General features: G+C 47.8%; 1 protein-coding gene across 1 annotated transcript in view; it reads right to left on the bottom strand.

Annotated features, from left to right (window-relative positions):
* MEDAG (mesenteric estrogen dependent adipogenesis) overlaps positions 1-21,352 on the bottom strand; it is a 116,912-nt gene that overhangs the window by 38,347 nt on the left and 57,213 nt on the right. Inside the window, exon 4 of the mRNA XM_063951754.1 lies at positions 1,197-1,488. Within this exon, the coding sequence (XP_063807824.1) occupies positions 1,197-1,488 (292 nt within the window). The remainder of the gene's footprint in view (positions 1-1,196; positions 1,489-21,352) is intronic.

Here is a 21,352-nt window from a genome sequence, read left to right as displayed (position 1 = left end):
GATGACTGGCTGTTTCCACATTCTGCTGACAAACGTCATGTGCTGTGTTGTGGGCTCTTCATGAAGGATGCCAAAACCATTGTTGAGGTTGTCTCGTCAGTAGCACTTTTTGGACTATCACTCCGTGACTTGTCAGACACAGTCCCAGGCGCTCAGAATTTGGAAATTAGGCACCTGACAGTGTTATGTGATATTGGAGGTCTTTCTGGGTGCGGTTGTTAAAATATGCAATAGATAGCCCACCTCACCCATACCTTACTGGAGTATTTAGTTTTCCCATTTCCAGCACAGTTATTGAAACAAAAGGGTGTATTGATTTTTATATATATATATATATATATATATATATATATAGCATTCTTAGCAGGAAGCACTCACCAGACTTGCTAGTAGAAATGTAGCTTTTAACACAGACTCACATAGTCACAGGTAGAGGTCGACGTTTCGGTCCTGGCATGGATCTTTTTCAAGACCAAGTCATACAGTCACTGAGATCATACACACGTGTGTATGATCTACTAGCAAGTCTGGTGAGTGCTTCCTGCTAAGAATGCTGAATATTGAGACTTTGTTTTAATTACATTGATCTCTGGAAACTAATGCACCACAGCTGTTGCCTATGGATGAATATTGTGAGAGCAACTTTTTCAATGGACCTATATTATATATATATATATATATATATATATATACACATATACACACACACACACACACACACACACACACACACACACATCAGGGACTAATGAAACACTGAAGGCTGTTTAGCAAGTTCAATGTTTCGGGGCTCAAACCCCTTTGTCAATGCAGAGTCGGCACATTTCCTTCGGCAATTTGACAATGTCAACATGATAACTGTTGACATTGTGGTGGCGACATGATTGTCGATATAGTTATTGGCAACCTTCTGACTACATCCTGCGGCACCATAACATGGGCCTTATTCAGATGTGGACGTAATGCAGATGTGCATTTGAGCGATTATTTTCTACTGTGCATGGGCAAAATGCTGATTGGTTGCTATGGGCAACTTCTCCACTTGTTCACTCTCTAGAGACAAATAGCACAAAATAGTGCTGCCCAAAACAAAGAGAGCTTCATTTTGGTGGCTGCAAGTACATAGAACGTTCCAATGTCACTAGCAATCTCTATAGACATTCATTTCTGCTTTGCCCTGCGTTACTGAGTCTTACCTAGGGCGAAGGAACTCCTCCTTCGGTCTCTGTTAAAGCTACTGCCGCGCCGGATAAGGGGGTCAGTCATTTTTGACAGGAACATTTTAACTTTTTCCTTTTTCTCTTTCTTTGAACAGGACAAATTCAAAATCGCCCCATTCATTTCGCTTTTCTTTTTGCTGAGACCCAGTAAGTAGGAAATATCCAGAAGCACATCGAGTTTGAACGTGTAAGAAAAACTCAAGTTCTCTTCTGTCACTTCAAAATTTTGCCTCAGAAGGTAATTTCTAAAGGTATTCTGGAAACTAATCTAGAAAGAGAGAGAAGAAAAGGAATATCAGTCATTTGTTCTCACTATACAGAGCACTGACATGTATGGGAGCTACAAGTGGTGGAGAAACTCTTTACATTAGGCAGTCTACAAACAGACTTTAAGGGCTCGTACACACAATGATGCAGCTTGTCCTGTTGTCCTGATTCCATTGCTCACCCCTTGTGGTCCTGGTAAGTTTTGCTCTCAAATTTAATGTTGGTGCTCTCATTAATTACAGTTCTGGAAATCCTATTAACTAAAAAATACTTTGCGGGTGAATTGCTTACCCATTTATCTACAAATGTATCCAAGACTATTTAAGAGGCAGGAGTTAAGGGATATTCTCTGCTGTTTGGTATATGCAGGTACTTCAGATGTAATGTACCAGGGGTACATAAAGGAAAATCATTATCAAAACTGTACTCGCCAGTATGTCTGACACTTTGTTAGGAACAACGGCACTCATCCAGCTTATGAAGAGGTAGTTCTCTACATAGGTCAAATAAATTCTTCTATGAATAGCCAATAAGGTGCAACCCCCTATTACCTGATTTTAAGATGTTATACGTTTGCTGACATAGGGACCACAATTTCCCCTCTAGTAACGTCAGATTGGATCGCATTGGCTGCCACCGCCTCGGCCTGATTAACAGGCAGAGGCGTACGCAGGGCGAGCATGGGGCGGCGACGTACCTATGCAGGGATGGCGCAGAGAAAGCGGGGACGGGTCATTGTTTTTTTTTTTGCAGGACAAATAGCGTCGGACCGCCTGTATATGCAGCCTAGCTGCGGCTGCAGGGGGTCGTCCACACTTGCTGCGACCACAATCAAATTGCGGTCGCAGCTGCTGGGATGACCATTCAGCATGCAAAGCAGCCTTGCCCTGCGATGGGCATCCCCCAGCATGGTATAAAAAGGATAGCAGATTCTTCTTCTTAGCAGAACCTGCAATCCTTACTGAATAACCCCCTTAGTTTTAAGCTATTTCTCTGTACAAGCCAGGAGCAATCCTAGGGGAAGGCCTTTCTCTGCTCTCTTCTTCCTACCTGACATGTTCCCAACAACATCAGATCCTATTCACTAGGCCGTGCCCACAAACTGGTGCATTGTGAGATGATGACATGATAGATATTGGGTAAAAAAATTGGATTTTAATTACCTACCGGTAAATCCTTTTCTCGTAGTCCGCAGAGGAAACTGGGGTTCCATTTAGTACCATGGGGTATAGACGGGTCCACTAGGAGCCATGGGCACTTTAAGAATTTGTTAGTGTGGGCTGGCTCCTCCCTCTATGCCCCTCCTACCAGACTCAGTCTAAGAAACTGTGCCAGAGGAGACAGACATACTTTGAGAGATGGATATATAAGGATAGTGGTGAGATTCCGAACCAGCACACACAAAAGAGGAAAGCCATGCTAACCAAACTTGAAACAGGAACAGCAATAGCTGAACCAAACAACAATACTTAACCAAGTAACAGTGCAGGAAGAACGAAGCACTGGGTGGGCATCCAGTATCCTCTACGGACTACGAGAAAAGGATTTACCGGTAGCCTATTTTCTCTTACGTCCTAGAGGATACTAGGGTTCCATTTAGTACCATGGGGATGTATCAAAGCTCCCAAACCGGGTGGGAGAGTGTGGAGGTTCCTGCAGAACCGATTGACCAAACTGAAGGTCGTCAAAGGCCAAAGTATCGAACTTGTAAAACTTAGCAAACATGTTCGAACCTGACCAAGTAGCTGCTCGGCAGAGCTGTAAAGCCCAGACACCCCGGGCAGCCACCCAAGAAGAACCCACGACCTAGTCGAGTGGGCCTGAACAGATTTCGAAACCGGCAAGCCTGCCATGGAATAAGCATGCTGGATAGTGAGCCTGATCCAGCGTGCAATGGACTGCTTTGAAGCAGGAAACCCAATCTTATTGGTATCATAGAGAACAACCAGCGAGTCAGATTTCATGTGACGAGCTGTCCTCTTTACATACACCTTCAAAGCCCTCACAACATCCAAAGATTTTGGAGTAGCAGAGGTGTCTGTAACAGCCGGAACCACAATAGGTTGGTTGATGTGAAACGCGTACACCACGCGTTCAGCTCTGTCCTCATGGAAAATTAAGTAGGGGCGCTTGTGAGACAACGCCCCTAGCTCCGACACACGTCTCGCTAAAGCTAAGGCCAACAGTGTGACTGTCTTCCATGTAAGATATTTAACATCTACCTCCTGTAACGGTTCAAATCAGTCCGATTGGAGGAACTGCAGCACCAAATTGAGATCCCAAGGTGCCGTAGGAGGCGCAAAGGGAGGTTGGATGTGCAGAACACCTTTCAAGAATGGACCTCAGGAAGAGAAGCCAATTGTTTCTGAAACAAAATGGATAAGGCCGAAATCTGGACTTTTAGTGAGCTCAGACATAGGCCCACATCCACACCCGACTGCAGAAAAAGCAGGAAACGTCCCAGATGAAATTCCACCGCAGAATATTATCTGCTTTCACACCAAGAGACGTATTTCTTCCTGGCATGGATCATAGTCGGGATGACTTTGTCAGGGGTGCCTCTCCTGGCAAGAATCAGCCTTTCAACTTCCATGCCGTCAAACGTAGCCTTGATAGACAAACGGGCCCTGTTGCAGAAGATCCTCGCGAAGAGGTAGAGGCCACAGATCTTCCAGGAGCATCTCCAGAAGGTCCGTGTACCAGGCCCTTCTTGGCCAGTCCGGAGCAATGAGAACTGCTTGAACCTTTTCCCTTTTTATTCTTTTAAGAATTCTTGGGATCAGAGGAAGTGGAGGAAACACGTACACCATCTGATAGACCCATGGAGTTGTCAGAGCATCCATTGCCACTGCTTGTGGGTCTCTAGACCTGGAACAATACCACTTGAGCTTCTTGTTGAGACGAGATCCCATCATGTCGATCTGTGGATATCCCCATCGACTTGTCAAGCACCTGAACACCTCCGGGTGAAGGCCCCCCTTCCCCATGTGCAGGTCGTGTCTGCTGAGGAAGTCTGCTTCCCAGTTGTCTATTCCTGGAATGAAGACCGCCGACAACGCCGCAGCGTGTTTTTCTGCCCAGAGGAGAATTCTCAACACCTCTGACATTGCTGCTCTGTTTATCGTTCTGCCCTGTCGGTTTATGTACGTTACTACCGACACATTGTTCGACTGGACCAAATGGCCCGATCTTAAAGAAAATATGAGGCCTGCAGAAGGGCGTTGTATATAGCCCTGAGTTCCAGAACGTTGTTTGGAAGAACGACTTCCTGACTTGACCATCTTCCTTGAAACTGCACCCCCTGGGTGACTGTTCCCCAACCTCTGAGGCTTGCGTCCGTGGTTAGCAGAATCCAATTTTGAATCCCGAACCGTCGGCCCTCGATCAGGTGAGAAGTCTGTAGCCACCACAGAAGGGAGATCCTGGCCTTTGGCGACAGACGAATCCTCTGGTGCATGTGAAGATGTGATCCGGACCATTTGTCCAACAGATCGAGCTGGAAGGGTCGTGCATGAAACCTTCCGTACTGAAGAGCCTTGTAAGAGGCCACCATTTTTCACAGAAGGCGAATGCATAGGTGCACTGATATCCAGGTTGGCTTCAGAACATCCCGAACCATCGACTGGATTACCAATGCCTTTTCCAACTGAAGAAAAACTTTCTGCGACTGTGTTTCCAGTATCATTCCTAAAAATGGGAGCCTCCGAGTTGGCTCTAAATGAGATTTCGGAAGATTCAGAATCCAGCCGTGATCCAGGAGTAGTTGGGTTGTGAGGCCAATGCTGTTCAACAACCTCTCCCTGGACGGAGCCTTTATGAAGATCGCCCAGGTATGGAATTATGTTCACTCCCTGCTTGCGAAGGAGAAACATCATCTCTGCCATCACCTTGGTGAACACCCTCATTACCGTGGAGAGACAAAAAGGTAGGGCCTGAAACTGGTAGTGACAGTCCTGCAGTGCAAACCATAGATAAGCCTGGTGAGGCGGCCAGATCGGAATGTGAAGGTACGCATCCTTGATATCCAGAGACACTAGGAATTCCACATCCTCCAGACCTGAGATCACCGCTCTCAGGGACTCCATCTTGAACTTAAACATTCGTAAGTACAGGTTCAATGACTTTAGATTCAGAATTGGCCTTAACGAACCGTCCGGTTTCGGTACTATAAACAAGCTGGAATAATACCCCTTGTTTTGGAGATAAAGTGGAACTGGAACAATGACCTGCGTTTGTACCAGTTTTTGAATGGCATCCTGTAAGGTTATACTTGCCTCCTGTGAAACTGGTAAGCCTGATTTGAAGAATCTGTAAGGAGGGAGTTTCTGAAACTCCAGTCTGTAACACTGGGAAATAAGATCTATGACCCAGGGATCCTGGCATGATGTTGTCCAGATGTGACTTAAATTTTTTAGTCGGCCTCCCACCTGCCAGTCTACCAGGCATTGCGGTCCGCTGTCATGCTGAAGGCTGTTATGCACACCAGTGCCAGCAGGAATGTACTGGTGTCTGAACGGAGAGGGATGCAAAACAAATGAACTCACAGACAGACTGGGGAATATGACATTATATACACAGAAGGTGATAGGGTAACAAAATAAATACAAAGTGAACAGAGAAGCCCAAAGGCTAAGAAACTGGGTGTCTCCCTAGTATTAAGAATGCTCAGATGGAAAGAAGCGAGATGTTGTGATTTAATACGTAGAGAACCCGAAATGCTGTTGCTAAGGGCAACAGCAAAACCCTAAAGGGTTACCAACGGGTGTGGCAGTAAACTCCTTGGTCAGAGATGGAATAATAGACACAAGGAGAGTCTCCACAATCCTAGTCTTCACTTGCAGTGCACTGGTTCAGCTTACTGCCACTAAACTGACACCTGAACACCTTGCACAGTGAGAAAGGATTTTGGCAGGCAAGTCTGAGAATACAGCCGCAAACTTGCTAGGTTCACAGAGTAGCAAAAGAACCCCAGCAGGTTAAACGACTGACTCCAGTCTTACTGCTAGGTCTGGATTGGCAGAGTGTAATACCAAATCCCAAGGCCTATTTGCAGTAAGCAACAAACAAATACAAAGTTTACACAGTACTAGCTAGCTTTCAGGAACTGACTAACCAACAAAGATTCAGCAGCATCTGCCTAACCTGAGAAGAGGGTTTATATAGCAGGTGCTGTCCATGCCCCACTCAGACCTCACAGACTGTGAGCACAAAAACCAGCACCGGATCCCCTGCCGTGCACAGAGCCTGTAACCACTGCACAGCAAAAGACCCGAACCGGAGTATCAGCTACGCTCAGGTTACTCCGCTAGCACTTGTCTCCCGGTTGCCATGACGACGTGGCAGCACAGAGCAGGAGACCCTAACAGTACCCCCCCTCTGACGAGGGGTCAAAGAACCCCTACCACCGGGTTTATCGGGGAACTGCGAGAAGAAAGAGCGTAACAGTCTGGGGGCATGAAGATCACAACTGCGCACCCACGACCGCTCCTCCGGGCCATATCCCTTCCAGTGCACCAAAAATGACAGCCGACCCCGACCATCTTGGAGTCAAGAATCCTTTCAACACCAAACTCCCTCTGGCAACGTATCAGAAGAGGGGAAGGTCTTCCACTGGAAGAAGGATTACTAATCGCCCGTTTTAAAAGGGAACAATGAAATGTTTTATTGATACCCAAAGAACGGGGTAGATCTAACTGAAATGCCACCGGATTGATAACCCTAGTGATCTTATAAGGACTGATGAACCGGGGGCCTAACTTATGAGATGGCTGTCTCAACTTCAAATTCTTGGTAGACAACAAGACGAAGTCTCCTAATTTGAAGCTGCAGGGTCTCTTCCGCTTATCAAAAACCCTTTTGGTCACTAATGACACAGACACAAGGGCTTTCTTCACTTTCCTCCAAATACCTCTAAGGACCGAAACCACAGAGGAACCACCAGGCGTGGAGTCCAGGGGGTCAAAAGAATTGGCCTTAGGATGATGCCCATACACACAAAGGAAGGGAGAGATCCCTGTAGCAGAGTGAGCCGCGTTGTTATAGGCAAACTCCGCCATGGACAGATGAGCAACCCAGTCAGTCTGACACTTGGAGACATAACACCTGAGGAACTGCTCCAAGGACTGGTTCACCCTTTCAGTCTGCCCATTAGACTGCGGATGGTAGCCTGACGACAAGCTGACAGAAATCTGGAGATCGGAACAAAATGCCCTCCAGAATTTGGCCACAAACTGAGATCCGCAGTCAGAGACCACATCAAGTGGCAACCCGTGGAGGCGCACAACATGCAGCATAAATAATTCGGACAGGCGTCTGGCCGATGGCAGCCCAACCAATGGAACGAAGTGCGCCATCTTCGAAAACCTGTCAACGACAACCCAGATGGCTGTCATCCCCGAGGATTTGGGCAAGTCCACCACAAAATCCATTGAAATGTGGGTCCATGGCTTAGATGGAATAGAGAGTGGATGTAATGGGCCAACAGGAACCCCTCTAGGAGTCTTATTTCGGGCACAGATGTCACATGCCCGAACCCACTGATCCACATCCCTAGCCACCGAGGGCCACCACACCGCCCTAGATAGCAACTCCCGAGTTCTGGCAATACCCGGGTGACCTGCCGACTTCTTGGCATGGAATTCCAGGAACACTCGCTGTCTTAACCTAGGAGGCACAAACAAAAGACCTACCGGAAGGTCTGGAGGAGCCTGCTCCTGTGCTCTAAGGACTAATGACAAGAGGTCCTGGGTAATGCCCACTTTAATACATGATGGGGACACAATGGGCAATGGCTCCTCGGTGGTCTCCTGGATTGGAGCAAAACTCCGCGAGAGCGCATCAGCCTTGATGTTTTTTGACCCAGGGCGATATGTTATCAAAAAATTAAAGCGAGCAAAAAACAAAGCCCATCGTGCCTGCCTGGCATTGAGGCGCTTCGCTGACTCTAAATATGCTAAATTCTTATGGTCGGTGAGAATTGAGACCACAAACTTAGCCCCCTCAAGCCAGTGTCTCCACTCCTCGAGTGCATCCTTAATAGCCAACAATTCCCGGTTACCCACGTCATAATTCATCTCGGCAGGCGAAAATTTACGGGAAAAGTAAGCACAGGGATGAAGGCGATTATCAGACACCCCCATCTGAGAGAGCACTGCCCCAATACCCATCTCAGAGGCATCCACCTCCACCACAAAAGGACGCTCTGGATCTGGGTGTCGCAGCACCTTGGCCGAGACAAATGCCCTTTTGAGACGGGCAAAAGCCGCTTTGGCCTCACAAGACCAGTGAGCAACATCCGCCCCTTTCTTAGTGAGTGCCACCAAGGGCGCCACTAAAGAAGAAAATCCAGCGATAAATAGTCTATAAAAATTCGCAAAGCCCAGAAAACGCTGAAGCGCCTTCAAACTAGTGGGCTGCACCCAATCCAGGACTGCCTGTACCTTGGAACCCTCCATTTGGAAACCTTCTGGAGAGATAATATATCCTAGAAATGCGATTTGCTGAACTTCAAATTCGCACTTCTCCAGCTTCGCCCCAAGCCGGTGGTCTCTGAGTTTCTGGAGGACTAAGCGTACATGCTTCCGATGTTCCTCCAGGGAATGGGAGAAGGTTAGGATGTCATCTAAGTATACAACTAAGAATCTATCCAAATATTCCCTGAGCACATCGTTCATGAAGTCCTGGAAGACTGCCGGGGCATTACAGAGCCCAAAAGGCATCACCAAATATTCATAGTGCCCTGAGTGGGTATTAAAGGCAGTCTTCCATTCATCCCCCTCTCTTATTCGGATTAGATTGTACGCACCGCGTAGGTCAATCTTAGAAAAAATGGTGGCCGTACGAAGCTGGTCAAACAAGACCGAAATGAGAGGCAGTGGGTATGAGTTTTTAATCGTGATACGGTTCAATTCCCTGAAGTCGATGCAGGGTCGCAACGAACCGTCCTTTTTACCCACGAAGAAGAACCCCGACCCAACTGGAGACTGTGAAGGTCTGATAAATCCCTTAGCCAAGTTCTCCTGAATGTACTCTGCCATAGCCTGAGTCTCAGGACGTGACAGGGAGTACAACCTGCTCTTGGGAAGCTTAGCATTCGGCAACAAATTAATGGCACAGTCATAGGGGCGATGGGGAGGTAGTACCTCTGCAACTCTTTTGGAGAACACGTCCGCAAAATCTGCATAACATTCTGGCAATCCTGGCAAACTTAGCTGCGAAAGCCTGACTGGAAGGCTCAAGCAACTCCTGAAACAATCAGTACCCCAACTAAGAATCTCCCCAGAGACCCAGTCAAATTGAGGATTGTGGGCCCTTAACCAGGGTAACCCCAACACCAATGGGGCAAAAGTACAGACAGTCACATAAAAGGACAATTTTTCAGAGTGTGTGGCTCCAATAAACAAAGAAATCTGGCTAGTGCAAAAGGTAATTTTACCCTGGGATAATGGTTCCCCGTTTAACCCACAAATCTCAATTTCCGATGCCAAGGGTACTAAGGGAACAGAGTGTTTCAGGGCGAATTGGCGGTCCATAAAAACCCAGTCGGCCCCACTGTCCACAAAGGCCTCAGTCTTGACAGTTTGACCGAGGATCTTCAAGGTCACTGGAATGATAAAAGTCTTCTTGGGAAATTCTGACTTCTGGCCTGACAGGATATTTCCCATCACCCTCAGGCCCTGAAGTTTTCCGGCTTTTCTGGGCATGATACTACCACATGACCTTTATTCCCACAGTACAAACATAACCCCTGCTGTCTCCTCCGCGTCTTCTCACGCGAGGAGAGGCGGGTAGCCCCAATCTGCATAGGCTCCTCGGAAAATTCCTCAGAGTCTGAGGTTCCCTTGGGAAAGAAGGAAACCTCGGTCTCCCTTTCAAGCCTGCGCTCTCTCAGCCGTCTATCCACCCGAATGGATAACTGCATGAGCTGATCCAAGCTATCAGGCAAGGGATATTGTACCAGTTGGTCTTTTAACTGGTTAGAAAGACCTCTTCGGTACTGGTGTCTCAGGGCTGGGTCATTCCACTGGGTATCATGGGCCAACCTCCGAAACTCCGTACAATAAACCTCAACTGGCCTTCGCCCTTGCTTAAGGATCGAAATCTGAGCCTCGGCTGAGGCCGTCTTGTCAGGGTCATCATACAACATGCCCAGTGCCGTAAAAAAAGCATCAACACTTTTAAGCGACGGACAGTCAGGCTGCAACCCATATGCCCAGACCTGTGGGTCTCCTTGTAGCAAGGAAATCACTATGCCCACCCGCTGAATCTCCGACCCAGAAGACTGAGGCCTAAGCTGGAAATATAGCTTGCAGCTCTCCTTGAAACAAAAGAACTGCGAGCGATCTCCAGAAAAATGATCCGGGAGATTTACTTTCGGCTCCTTAACCCCTGAAGGTACTGCTGCTGTGGGAGCTCCGCCAGCGGCCTGCGAGGTGTGCATTTTAATGGACAAATCATTCAATTGTCGAGTCAGGACCTGCACCTGATCGACCACCTGTTGCAAAGTATTTTGAGGGGTATGCTCCATATTCCCACAAAATTTCAACAGGAGTATTAGGCTGCTGAATATGTTATGCACACCAGTGCCAGCAGGAATGTACTGGTGTCTGAACGGAGAGGGATGCAAAACAAATGAACTCACAGACAGACTGGGGAATATGACATTATATACACAGAAGGTGATAGGGTAACAAAATAAATACAAAGTGAACAGAGAAGCCCAAAGGCTAAGAAACTGGGTGTCTCCCTAGTATTAGGAATGCTCAGATGGAAAGAAGCGAGATGTTGTGATTTAATACGTAGAGAACCCGAAATGCTGTTGCTAAGGGCAACAGCAAAACCCTAAAGGGTTACCAACGGGTGTGGCAGTAAACTCCTTGGTCAGAGATGGAATAATAGACACAAGGAGAGTCTCCACAATCCTAGTCTTCACTTGCAGTGCACTGGTTCAGCTTACTGCCACTAAACTGACACCTGAACACCTTGCACAGTGAGAAAGGATTTTGGCAGGCAAGTCTGAGAATACAGCCACAAACTTGCTAGGTTCACAGAGTAGCAAAAGAACCCCAGCAGGTTAAACGACTGACTCCAGTCTTACTGCTAGGTCTGGATTGGCAGAGTGTAATACCAAATCCCAAGGCCTATTTGCAGTAAGCAACAAACAAATACAAAGTTTACACAGTACTAGCTAGCTTTCAGGAACTGACTAACCAACAAAGATTCAGCAGCATCTGCCTAACCTGAGAAGAGGGTTTATATAGCAGGTGCTGTCCATGCCCCACTCAGACCTCACAGACTGTGAGCACAAAAACCAGCACCGGATCCCCTGCCGTGCACAGAGCCTGTAACCACTGCACAGCAAAAGACCCGAACCGGAGTATCAGCTACGCTCAGGTTACTCCGCTAGCACTTGTCTCCCGGTTGCCATGACGACGTGGCAGCACAGAGCAGGAGACCCTAACAAAGGCTTTGCGGAAGCAGCGCTGGAGCTCTGTTCCTGAGAACCGGCAGTTGCTGGTTTGCGTGGTTTACCTCTAGCGCCTCTGTTGGCTGTATCCTCTGGCTTTGCCCTTAAACTTGGCAGTCCGAAAGGACTGTAGAGTAGGTCCTGAGTAGGCCTTCCTAGTTGCGGGAGCTGCAGAAGGAATATATGTAGACTTACCCGCAGAAGCTTTAGAGATCCATTTGTCTAGTTTGTCTCCAAATAAGGCCTCTCCTGTGAAGTGTAGACCTTCCACGTCTTTCCTAGAGTCCGCAGTCCACTGGCGTAACCATAAGCCCCTGCGTGCTGACACTGCCATAGCCGTGATGCGTGCATTAAGCAAACCCACTTCTTTTATGGCTTTCACCATAAAGTTTGCAGAGTCCTGTATATGTTGCAGGAGTAAAACAATCCCCCCCCCCTAGATAAGGAATCCAACCCCTCAATTAGGTTACCTGACCATCTAGCAATGGCTTTAGAAATCCACACACATGCTATAGTGAGCCTCAGCAACCGTGTACAAGGATTTGAGTGTAGTCTCAATCTTGCAATCAGCCGTCTCTTTCAGGGAGGCTGCACCAGGGACAGGCAACACTATTTTCCGTTTCAGCCTGGATACTGATGCATCCACTTTCAGTGGATTTTCCCATTTTTTCCTATCCTTCGGAGGAAATGAAAAGATGAGATTAACCTTTTAGGGATCTGAAATTTCTTATCAGGATTAACCCACGGTTCTTCAAACAGGGTATTCAATTCCTTTGACACAGGAAAAGTGACTAAGGATTTATTTTTACATTAAAATAAGATTCCTCACACTCCTCTGCCACTTTATCAGGAATTTGCAGAACATCTCTGATAGCTTCTATAGAGCCTCTATTCCCTGTGACAGAGCAGCGTTCCCCCCCCCCTTCTGAATACACCTTCCCCTCCTCCATGTCTGACCCCTCAGCGTCAGAGTCAGACTGCAGGATATGCGCCAGAGTTCGCTTTTGTGGACAAATGGCAGGGGACTGAGACGCTTGTTTGGGGACTGAGTCTCTATTCATGATCTCATCCACAGACTGTCTTAAGTATTGCGTCTCTTTCTCATGGCGGGACAATTTATTAGATATATTGGAAATCATTCCTTTAATGGAATCCAGCCACGCTGGTTCAGCCCCGCTAGCCTGAGAAGGTGCACTACACTGAGTACATAGTAGTGAGCTCCCTGGGGAAGAGGAACACTCTGCCGTACATGAAACACACTCTTTGCCTGACATATTGTAAATGTGACAGCACACACACACACAGGAAAGGTTAAAAGCACATTTAACCCACAAAGAACCCTTCCAGGGAGAAACAGAGATATTTTGGAGCCAGCACACAGCGCCCTTTTTGCTAATAGATTGGGGACGTAGTACACGAATAATCGTTCCCCCCCCCCCTGCTATGACCCCCTCGTACCGCTGAGGTAATCTGGAGTCACAGCGGAGGAGCTGCGCATCCCTGTCAGTCAGCGTCTGTGTCCACTGCAGAGGGAAAATGGCGCTGGTGAGCTGCTGGATCCTCTAATAGTGAAGCCCCGCCCCTTCAATGGCAAGCAGTCTTCCCGCTATTTTTTATACTGGCTGAGGTAATTTTGTGCTTAAAATGGAGCTAGATCCGTTTTAAGGCTTTGTTTGCCAGTGTGGGTACTGTGTACAGTGTACTGAGACGCAGTTGTGTACTGAGCCTGGAGACGCAATCCACCCCGGTGAGAAGCCATGCGTCTCCGTACCCTCATGCCGCCATAATGGCCGGCGACCCGCTAATCGGGACGCCCCCTTAGTACTCACCACTCTTCTTTCTTCTGGCTCTGTTAGGGGCGTTGGCATGCTGCGGGAATGTACTGTACGCTCGCCGTGGTGGGGCTTGCGAATAGTTTCCTCAGGAGCTAGTGTCCTGTCAGCGGCGAACGGGACCATTAACCCTTCAATAGGTTGGGCCGTTCTACCCCCCTAAGTCCCACGAAGCAGGCAGGCTGGTGCCATCCAGACCTGCCTGAAAATAACAAACAGAAAAATAAATGCAGAAAACTTCAGGAGCTTCCATAAGCGTGACCAACTCCTCCGGGCACATTTTTTAAACTGAGTCTGGTAGGAGGGGCATAGAGGGAGGAGCCAACCCACACAATCAAATTCCTAATGTGCCCATGGCTCCTAGTGGACCCATCTATACCCCATGGTACTAAATGGAACCCCAGTATCCTCTAGGACGTAAGAGAAAATAAGAATTTACTTACCGATAATTCTATTTCTCATAGTCCGTAGTGGATGCTGGGACTCTGTCAGGACCATGGGGAATAGCGGGCTCCGCAGGAGACAGGGCACATCTAAAAAAGCTTTTAGGTCACATGGTGCGTACTGGCTCCTCCCCCTATGACCCTCCTCCAAGCCTCAGTTAGGTACTGTGCCCGGACGAGCGTACACAATAAGGAAGGATCTTGAATCCCGGGTAAGACTCATACCAGCCACACCAATCACACCGTACAACTTGTGATCTGAACCCAGTTAACAGTATGATAACACAAACGAAGTAGCCTCTGAACAGATGGCTCACAACAACAGTAATAACCCGATTTTTGTAACAATAACTATGTACAAGCATTGCAGACAATCCGCACTTGGGATGGGCGCCCAGCATCCACTACGGACTATGAGAAATAGAATTATCGGTAAGTAAATTCTTATTTTCTCTAACGTCCTAGTGGATGCTGGGACTCCGTCAGGACCATGGGGATTATACCAAAGCTCCCAAACGGGCGGGAGAGTGCGGATGACTCTGCAGCACCGAATGAGAGAACTCCAGGTCCTCTTTAGCCAGAGTATCAAATTTGTAAAATTTTACAAACGTGTTCTCCCCTGACCACGTAGCTGCTCGGCAAAGTTGTAATGCCGAGACTCCTCGGGCAGCCGCCCAGGATGAGCCCACTTTCCTTGTGGAATGGGCCTTTACAGATTTAGGCTGTGGCAGGCCTGCCACAGAATGTGCAAGTTGGATTGTACTACATATCCAACGTGCAATCGCCTGTTTAGACGCAGGAGCACCCAACTTGTTGGGTGCATACAATGTAAACAACGAGTCAGATTTTCTGACTCCAGCTGTCCTTGAAATATATATTTTTAATGCTCTGACAACGTCCAGTAACTTGGAGTCCTCCACGTCGCTAGTAGCCGCAGGCACCACAATAGGCTGGTTCAAGTGAAATGCCGAAACCACCTTAGGGAGAAATTGAGGACGTGTCCTCAATTCTGCCCTGTCCGAATGGAATATCAGATATGGGCTTCTGTATGACAAAGCTGCCAACTCCGAAACTCTCCTGGCTGAAGCCAGGGCCAACAGCATGGTTACCTTCCATGTAAGGTATTTTAAATCTACCGATTTTAAAGGCTCAAACCAATGAGATTTGAGAAAATTTAGAACCACGTTCAAATCCCACGGTGCCACTGGAGGCACTATTGGGGGTTGTATATGTAGTACACCTTTGACAAAAGTTTGTACTTCAGGCACTGACGCCAATTCCTTCTGGAAGAAAATTGATAAGGCCGAAATTTGAACTTTAATGGACCCCAATTTGAGGCCCATAGACAATCCTGCTTGCAGGAAATGTAAGAATCGACCCAATTGAAATTCTTCCGTTGGAGCCTTCTTGGCCTCACACCACGCAACATATTTTCTCCAAATGCGGTGATAATGTTGTGCGGTCACTTCTTTCCTGGCTTTAATTAAAGTAGGAATAACTTCCTCAGGAATGCCCTTCTCTTTTAGAATCCGGCGTTCAACCGCCATGCCGTCAAACGCAGCCGCGGTAAGTCTTGGAACATACAAGGTCCCTGCTGAAGCAGATCCCTTCTTAGAGGTAGAGGCCACGGATCCTCCGTGAGCATCTCTTGAAGTTCCGGATACCAAGTTCTTCTTGGCCAGTCCGGAGCTACCAGTATTGTTCTTACTCCTCTTTTCCGTATAATTCTCAGTACCTTTGGTATGAGAGGCAGAGGAGGGAACACATACACTGACTGGTACACCCACGGTGTTAAGAGAGCGTCCACAGCTATTGCCTGAGGGTCTCTTGACCTGGCGCAATACCTGTCCAATTTTTTGTTGAGGCGAGACGCCATCATGTCCACCTTTGGTTTTTCCCAACGGTTCACAATCATGTGGAAAACTTCTGGATGAAGTCCCCACTCTCCCGGGTGAAGGTCGTGTCTGCTGAGGAAATCTGCTTCCCAGTTGTCCACTCCCGGGATGAACACTGCTGACAGTGCTACGACATGATTCTCCGCCCAGCGCAGAATCCTTGCAGCTTCTGCCATTGCACTCCTGCTTCTCGTGCCGCCTTGTCGGTTTACGTGGGCGACTGCCGTGATGTTGTCGGACTGGATCAACACCGGCTGACCCTGAAGCAGCGATTTTGCCAGGCTTAGAGCATTGTAGATCGCTCTTAGCTCCAGTATATTTATGTGAAGAGACGTCTCCAGGTTTGACCACACGCCCTGGAAGTTTCTTCCCTTTGTGACTGCTCCCCAACCTCGTAGGCTGGCATCCGTAGTCACCAGGACCCAGTCCTGTATGCCGAATCTGCGGCCCACTAACAGATGGGCAGTCTGCAACCACCACAGGAGAGACAACCTTGTTCTCGGTGACAGTGTTATCCGCTGATGCATGTGCAGATGCGATCCGGACCATTTGTCCAGCAGATCCCACTGAAATGTTCGTGCATGGAATCTGCCGAATGGAATCGCTTCGTACGAAGCCACCATCTTTCCCAGGACTCTTGTGCATTGATGTACTGACACAGTTCCTGGTTTTAGGAGGTTCTTGACAAGTTCGGATAACTCCCTTGCTTTCTCTTCCGGGAGAAATACCTTTTTCTGAACCGTGTCCAGAATCATGCCCAGGAACAGCAGATGTGTTGTCGGGGTCAATTGAGATTTTGGAAGATTTAGAATCCACCCGTGTTGCTGAAGCACTACTTGTGTTAGCGCTACACCGACTTCCAGCTGTTCTCTGGACTTTGCCCTTATCAGGAGATCGTCCAAGTAAGGGATAATTAATACGCCTTTTCTTCGTAGAAGAACCATCATTTCGGTCATTACCTTGGTAAAGACCCGAGGGGCCGTGGACAACCCAAACGGCAGCGTTTGAAACTGATAATGACAGTCTTGTATCACGAACCTGAGATACCCTTGGTGTGAGGGGTAAATCGGGACATGTAGATAAGCATCTTTTATGTCCAAGGACACCATGAAGTCTCCTTCTTCCAGATTCGCTATCACTGCTCTGAGTGACTCCATCTTGAACTTGAATTTCTTTATGTACAGGTTCAAGGATTTCAGATTTAGAATAGGCCTTACCGAACCGTCCGGTTTCGGTACCACAAATAGTGTGGAATAATACCCCTTTCCCTGTTGTAGGAGGGGTACCTTGACTATCACCTGCTGAGAATACAGCTTGTGAATGGCTTCCAAAACCGACGTCCTTTCTGAGGGAGACGTTGGTAAAGCAGACTTTAGGAACCGGCGAGGGGGAGACCTTTCGAACTCCAGCATGTAACCCTGAGATACTATCTGCAGGACCCACGGGTCCACTTGTGAGTGAACCCATTGATTGCTGAAAATCTTGAGTCGACCCCCCACCGTTCCTGAGTCCGCTTGTAAAGCCCCAGCGTCATGCTGATGGCTTTGTAGAAGCCGGGGCGGGCTTCTGTTCCTGGGCAGGGGCTGCTTGCTGCCCTTTCTTACCCTTTCCTCTGCCTCGCGGCAGATAAGACTGTCCTTTTGGTCGCTTTTTATAGGAGCGAAAGGACTGCGGCTGAAAAGACGGTGTCTTTTTCTGTTGGGAGGGGGTCTGAGGTAAAAAAGTGGATTTGCCGGCAGTTGCCGTGGCCACCAGGTCCGAAAGACCGACCCCAAACAATTCCTCTCCTTTATATGGCAATACTTCCATATGCCGCTTGGAATCCGCATCACCTGACCACTGTCGCGTCCATAAACTTCTTCTGGCAGATATGGACATCGCGCTTACTCTTGATGCTAGAGTACAAACATCCCTCTGAGCATCTCGCATATAAAGGAAAGCATCCTTTAATTGCTCTAGAGTCAATAAAATACTGTCCCTATCCAGGGTATCAATATTTTCAGTCAGAGAATCCAACCACACTACCCCAGCACTGCACATCCAGGCTGAGGCTATTGCCGGTCGCAGTATAACACCAGTATGTGTGTATATACTCTTCAGTGTAGTTTCCAGCCTCCTATCTGCTGGATCCTTGAGGGCGGCCGTATCAGGAGACGGCAACGCCACTTGCTTTGATAAACGTGTGAGCGCCTTATCCACCCTAGGGGGTGTTTCCCAGCGCGCCCTAACCTCTGGTGGGAAAGGGTATAATGCCAATAACTTCTTGGAAATTAGCAGTTTTCTATCGGGGTTAACCCACGCTTCATCACACACGTCATTCAATTCCTCTGATTCTGGAAAAAATACAGGTAGTTTTTTCACCCCCCACATAATACCCCTTTTTGAGGTACCAGCAGTATCAGAGATCTGCAAAGCCTCCTTCATTGCCGTGATCATATAACGTGTGGCCCTATTGGAAAATACGTTTGTTTCTTCACCGTCGACACTAGATTCATCTGTGTCGGTACCCGTGTCGACTGACTGAGGTAAAGGACGTTTTACAGCCCCTGACGGTGTCTGAGACGCCTGAACCGGTACTAACTGGTTTGCCGGGCGTCTTATTTCGTCAACTGACTTTTGTAATGTGCTGACATTATCACGTAATTCCATAACTAAAGCCATCCATTCCGGTGTCGACTCCCTAGGGGGTGACATTACCATCATCGGCAATTGCTCTGCCTCCACACCAACATCGTCCTCATACATGTCGACACACACGTACCGACACACAGCAGCCACACAGGGAATGCTCTAATCGAAGACAGGACCCCCTAGCCCTTTGGGGAGACCGAGGGAGAGTTTGCCAGCACACACCAAAAGCGCTATAAATGTATATAAACAACCCTAGAAGGTGTTGTTTACTATATATGCGCTCTTAATATATAAATATCGCCAATTTATGCCCCCCTTCTCTTTGTTACCCTGTTTCTGTAGTGCAGTGCAGGGGAGAGACCTGGGAGCCTTCCTCACCAGCGGAGCTGAGCAGGAAAATGGCGCTGAGTGCTGAGGAGAATAAGCTCCGCCCCTTTTTCGGCGGGCTTTTCCCCGGTTTTTAAGAAACTGGCCTGGGTTAAAATACATACATATAGCCTTAATGGCTATATGTGATGTATTTATTTTGCCACTAAAGGTAATTATATTGCTGCCCAGGGCGCCCCCAGCAGCGCCCTGCACCCTCCGTGACTGAGTCAGTGAGCCGTGTGACAACAATGGCGCACAGCTGCCGTGCTGTGCGCTACCTTCAAGAAGACTGAGGAGTCTTCTGCCGCCTGCTTTCCGGACCTCCGTTCTGCCGTCTCTTCAGCGTCTGTAAGGGGGATCGGCGGCGCGGCTCCGGGACGAACCCCAGGCTGACCTGTGTTCCGACTCCCTCTGGAGCTAAGTGTCCAGTAGCCTAAGACTCCAATCCATCCTGCACGCAGGTGAGTTGGAAATCTCTCCCCTAAGTCCCTCGATGCAGTGATCCTGTTGCCAGCAGGAATCACTGAGATTGAAACCTAAAAAAAAACTTTTCTAAACAGCTCTTTAGGAGAGCCACCTAGATTGCACCCTCTCGGACGGGCACAAAAACCTAACTGAGGCTTGGAGGAGGGTCATAGGGGGAGGAGCCAGTACGCACCATGTGACCTAAAAGCTTTTTTAGATGTGCCCTGTCTCCTGCGGAGCCCGCTATTCCCCATGGTCCTGACGGAGTCCCAGCATCCACTAGGACGTTAGAGAAAAGGGTATTAAAGGACATACAAAACAATGGATCTCTTGTGCACAGTAAACTCTGAAAGTATATTTGGCCCACACTGGAAAGTGAATCATACCCTCTACATTTAATGGAATCCAGTCATAATGCAATCATTTCATTAGAGAATTGGCTCTCCCAACACTTGTTAGAGCTAAAGTGACCTAAAGTCTAGAATAGTGGTTCTCACACTGTGTGCCTTGGTACCCTGGGGTGCTTAGGAACACTTGCAGGGGTGCCTTGGATTGATGGGCCAGCACCAATTTAAATTATTTATAGTCAATGTCATAGGCAAAACCAGTGCTGGTGACTGTCAATCATAAAACATGTGGACAAACAGAAGCAAAACTTGTCCCTCACCACACAACTGAACCTAAGGATGACATATCAACACAATTTACTCAATGTAATATTTTTTTTTCAAAATTTCTCAATAAGAAACTTTTGGCCTAGGGGTGCCATGGAAAAAAATCTGATACTCTAGGGCACCGTTTTGGAACAGGTGGTCTACAATGATATCGAAGGGGCACTCTTGTCTACTGTTACAATTTATCATAAACAATAAACTTAATTCAGTTTAAAATCTCTGATTATGGTGAAATATTGGATCTAGAGTGTTACACGGAATAAAAAGAATAGTGGGGGTAATTCCAAGTTGATCGCAGCAGGATTTTTTTTTAGCAATTGGGCAAAACCATGTGCACTGCAGGGGAGGTAGATATAACATGTGCAGAAAGAGTTAGATTTGGGTGGGTTATTTTGTTTCTGTTCAGAGTAAATACTGGCTGCTTTATTTTTGCACTGCAAATTAGATTGCAGATTGAACACACCCCACCCAAATCTAACTCTCTCTGCACATGTTATATCTGCCTCCCTGCAGTGCACATGGTTTTGCCCAATTGCTAACAAAAATCCTGCTGCGATCAACTTGGAATTACCCCCCGTATGTCTCCAAGGCACAACTGTAGATGTAGAAAAACAAAATACACAATGAAGCCCATCAACTTCAATGCATGATATAGTACAGAACAAATATATTCATATGTTCTTCCACATAAAAAAAAAGTCCCAACATATTCTGGTGTTCCATTGTTCACATTTTCTGGATGTAAGGAAGTTCTTTAGGGATCGGTATGCCGACATCGGCATCCCGGGCGCTGGTATGCCGGCAGGGGGGCAAGCGCAATGGAGCCCCTTGCAGGCACACTGTGCTCGCCACACTGCGGGCTCGGTGCCGAACTTCGCACGCCACAGGTTCTATTCTCCCTCTCTATGGGTTCGTGGACACCCCTAGAGGTGGAAACACCTACCTCGCCGGTATTCCGGCGGGGGTATAATAGCCGGGATACCGATGGGCGGTATGTTAACCGCATACCATTCTTTACTATATCATTTATATGGTATCCGTTCACATGGTCGACCATGTTATGGTCGACAGTCATTAGGTCGACCACTATT

Source organism: Pseudophryne corroboree, chromosome 2 (genome assembly GCF_028390025.1).
Source record: "Pseudophryne corroboree isolate aPseCor3 chromosome 2, aPseCor3.hap2, whole genome shotgun sequence".
NCBI lineage: Eukaryota > Metazoa > Chordata > Amphibia > Anura > Myobatrachidae > Pseudophryne > Pseudophryne corroboree.
The sequence above is the reverse complement of the archived record's forward strand: the minus strand, read 5'-3'. Positions and strand labels throughout refer to the sequence as shown.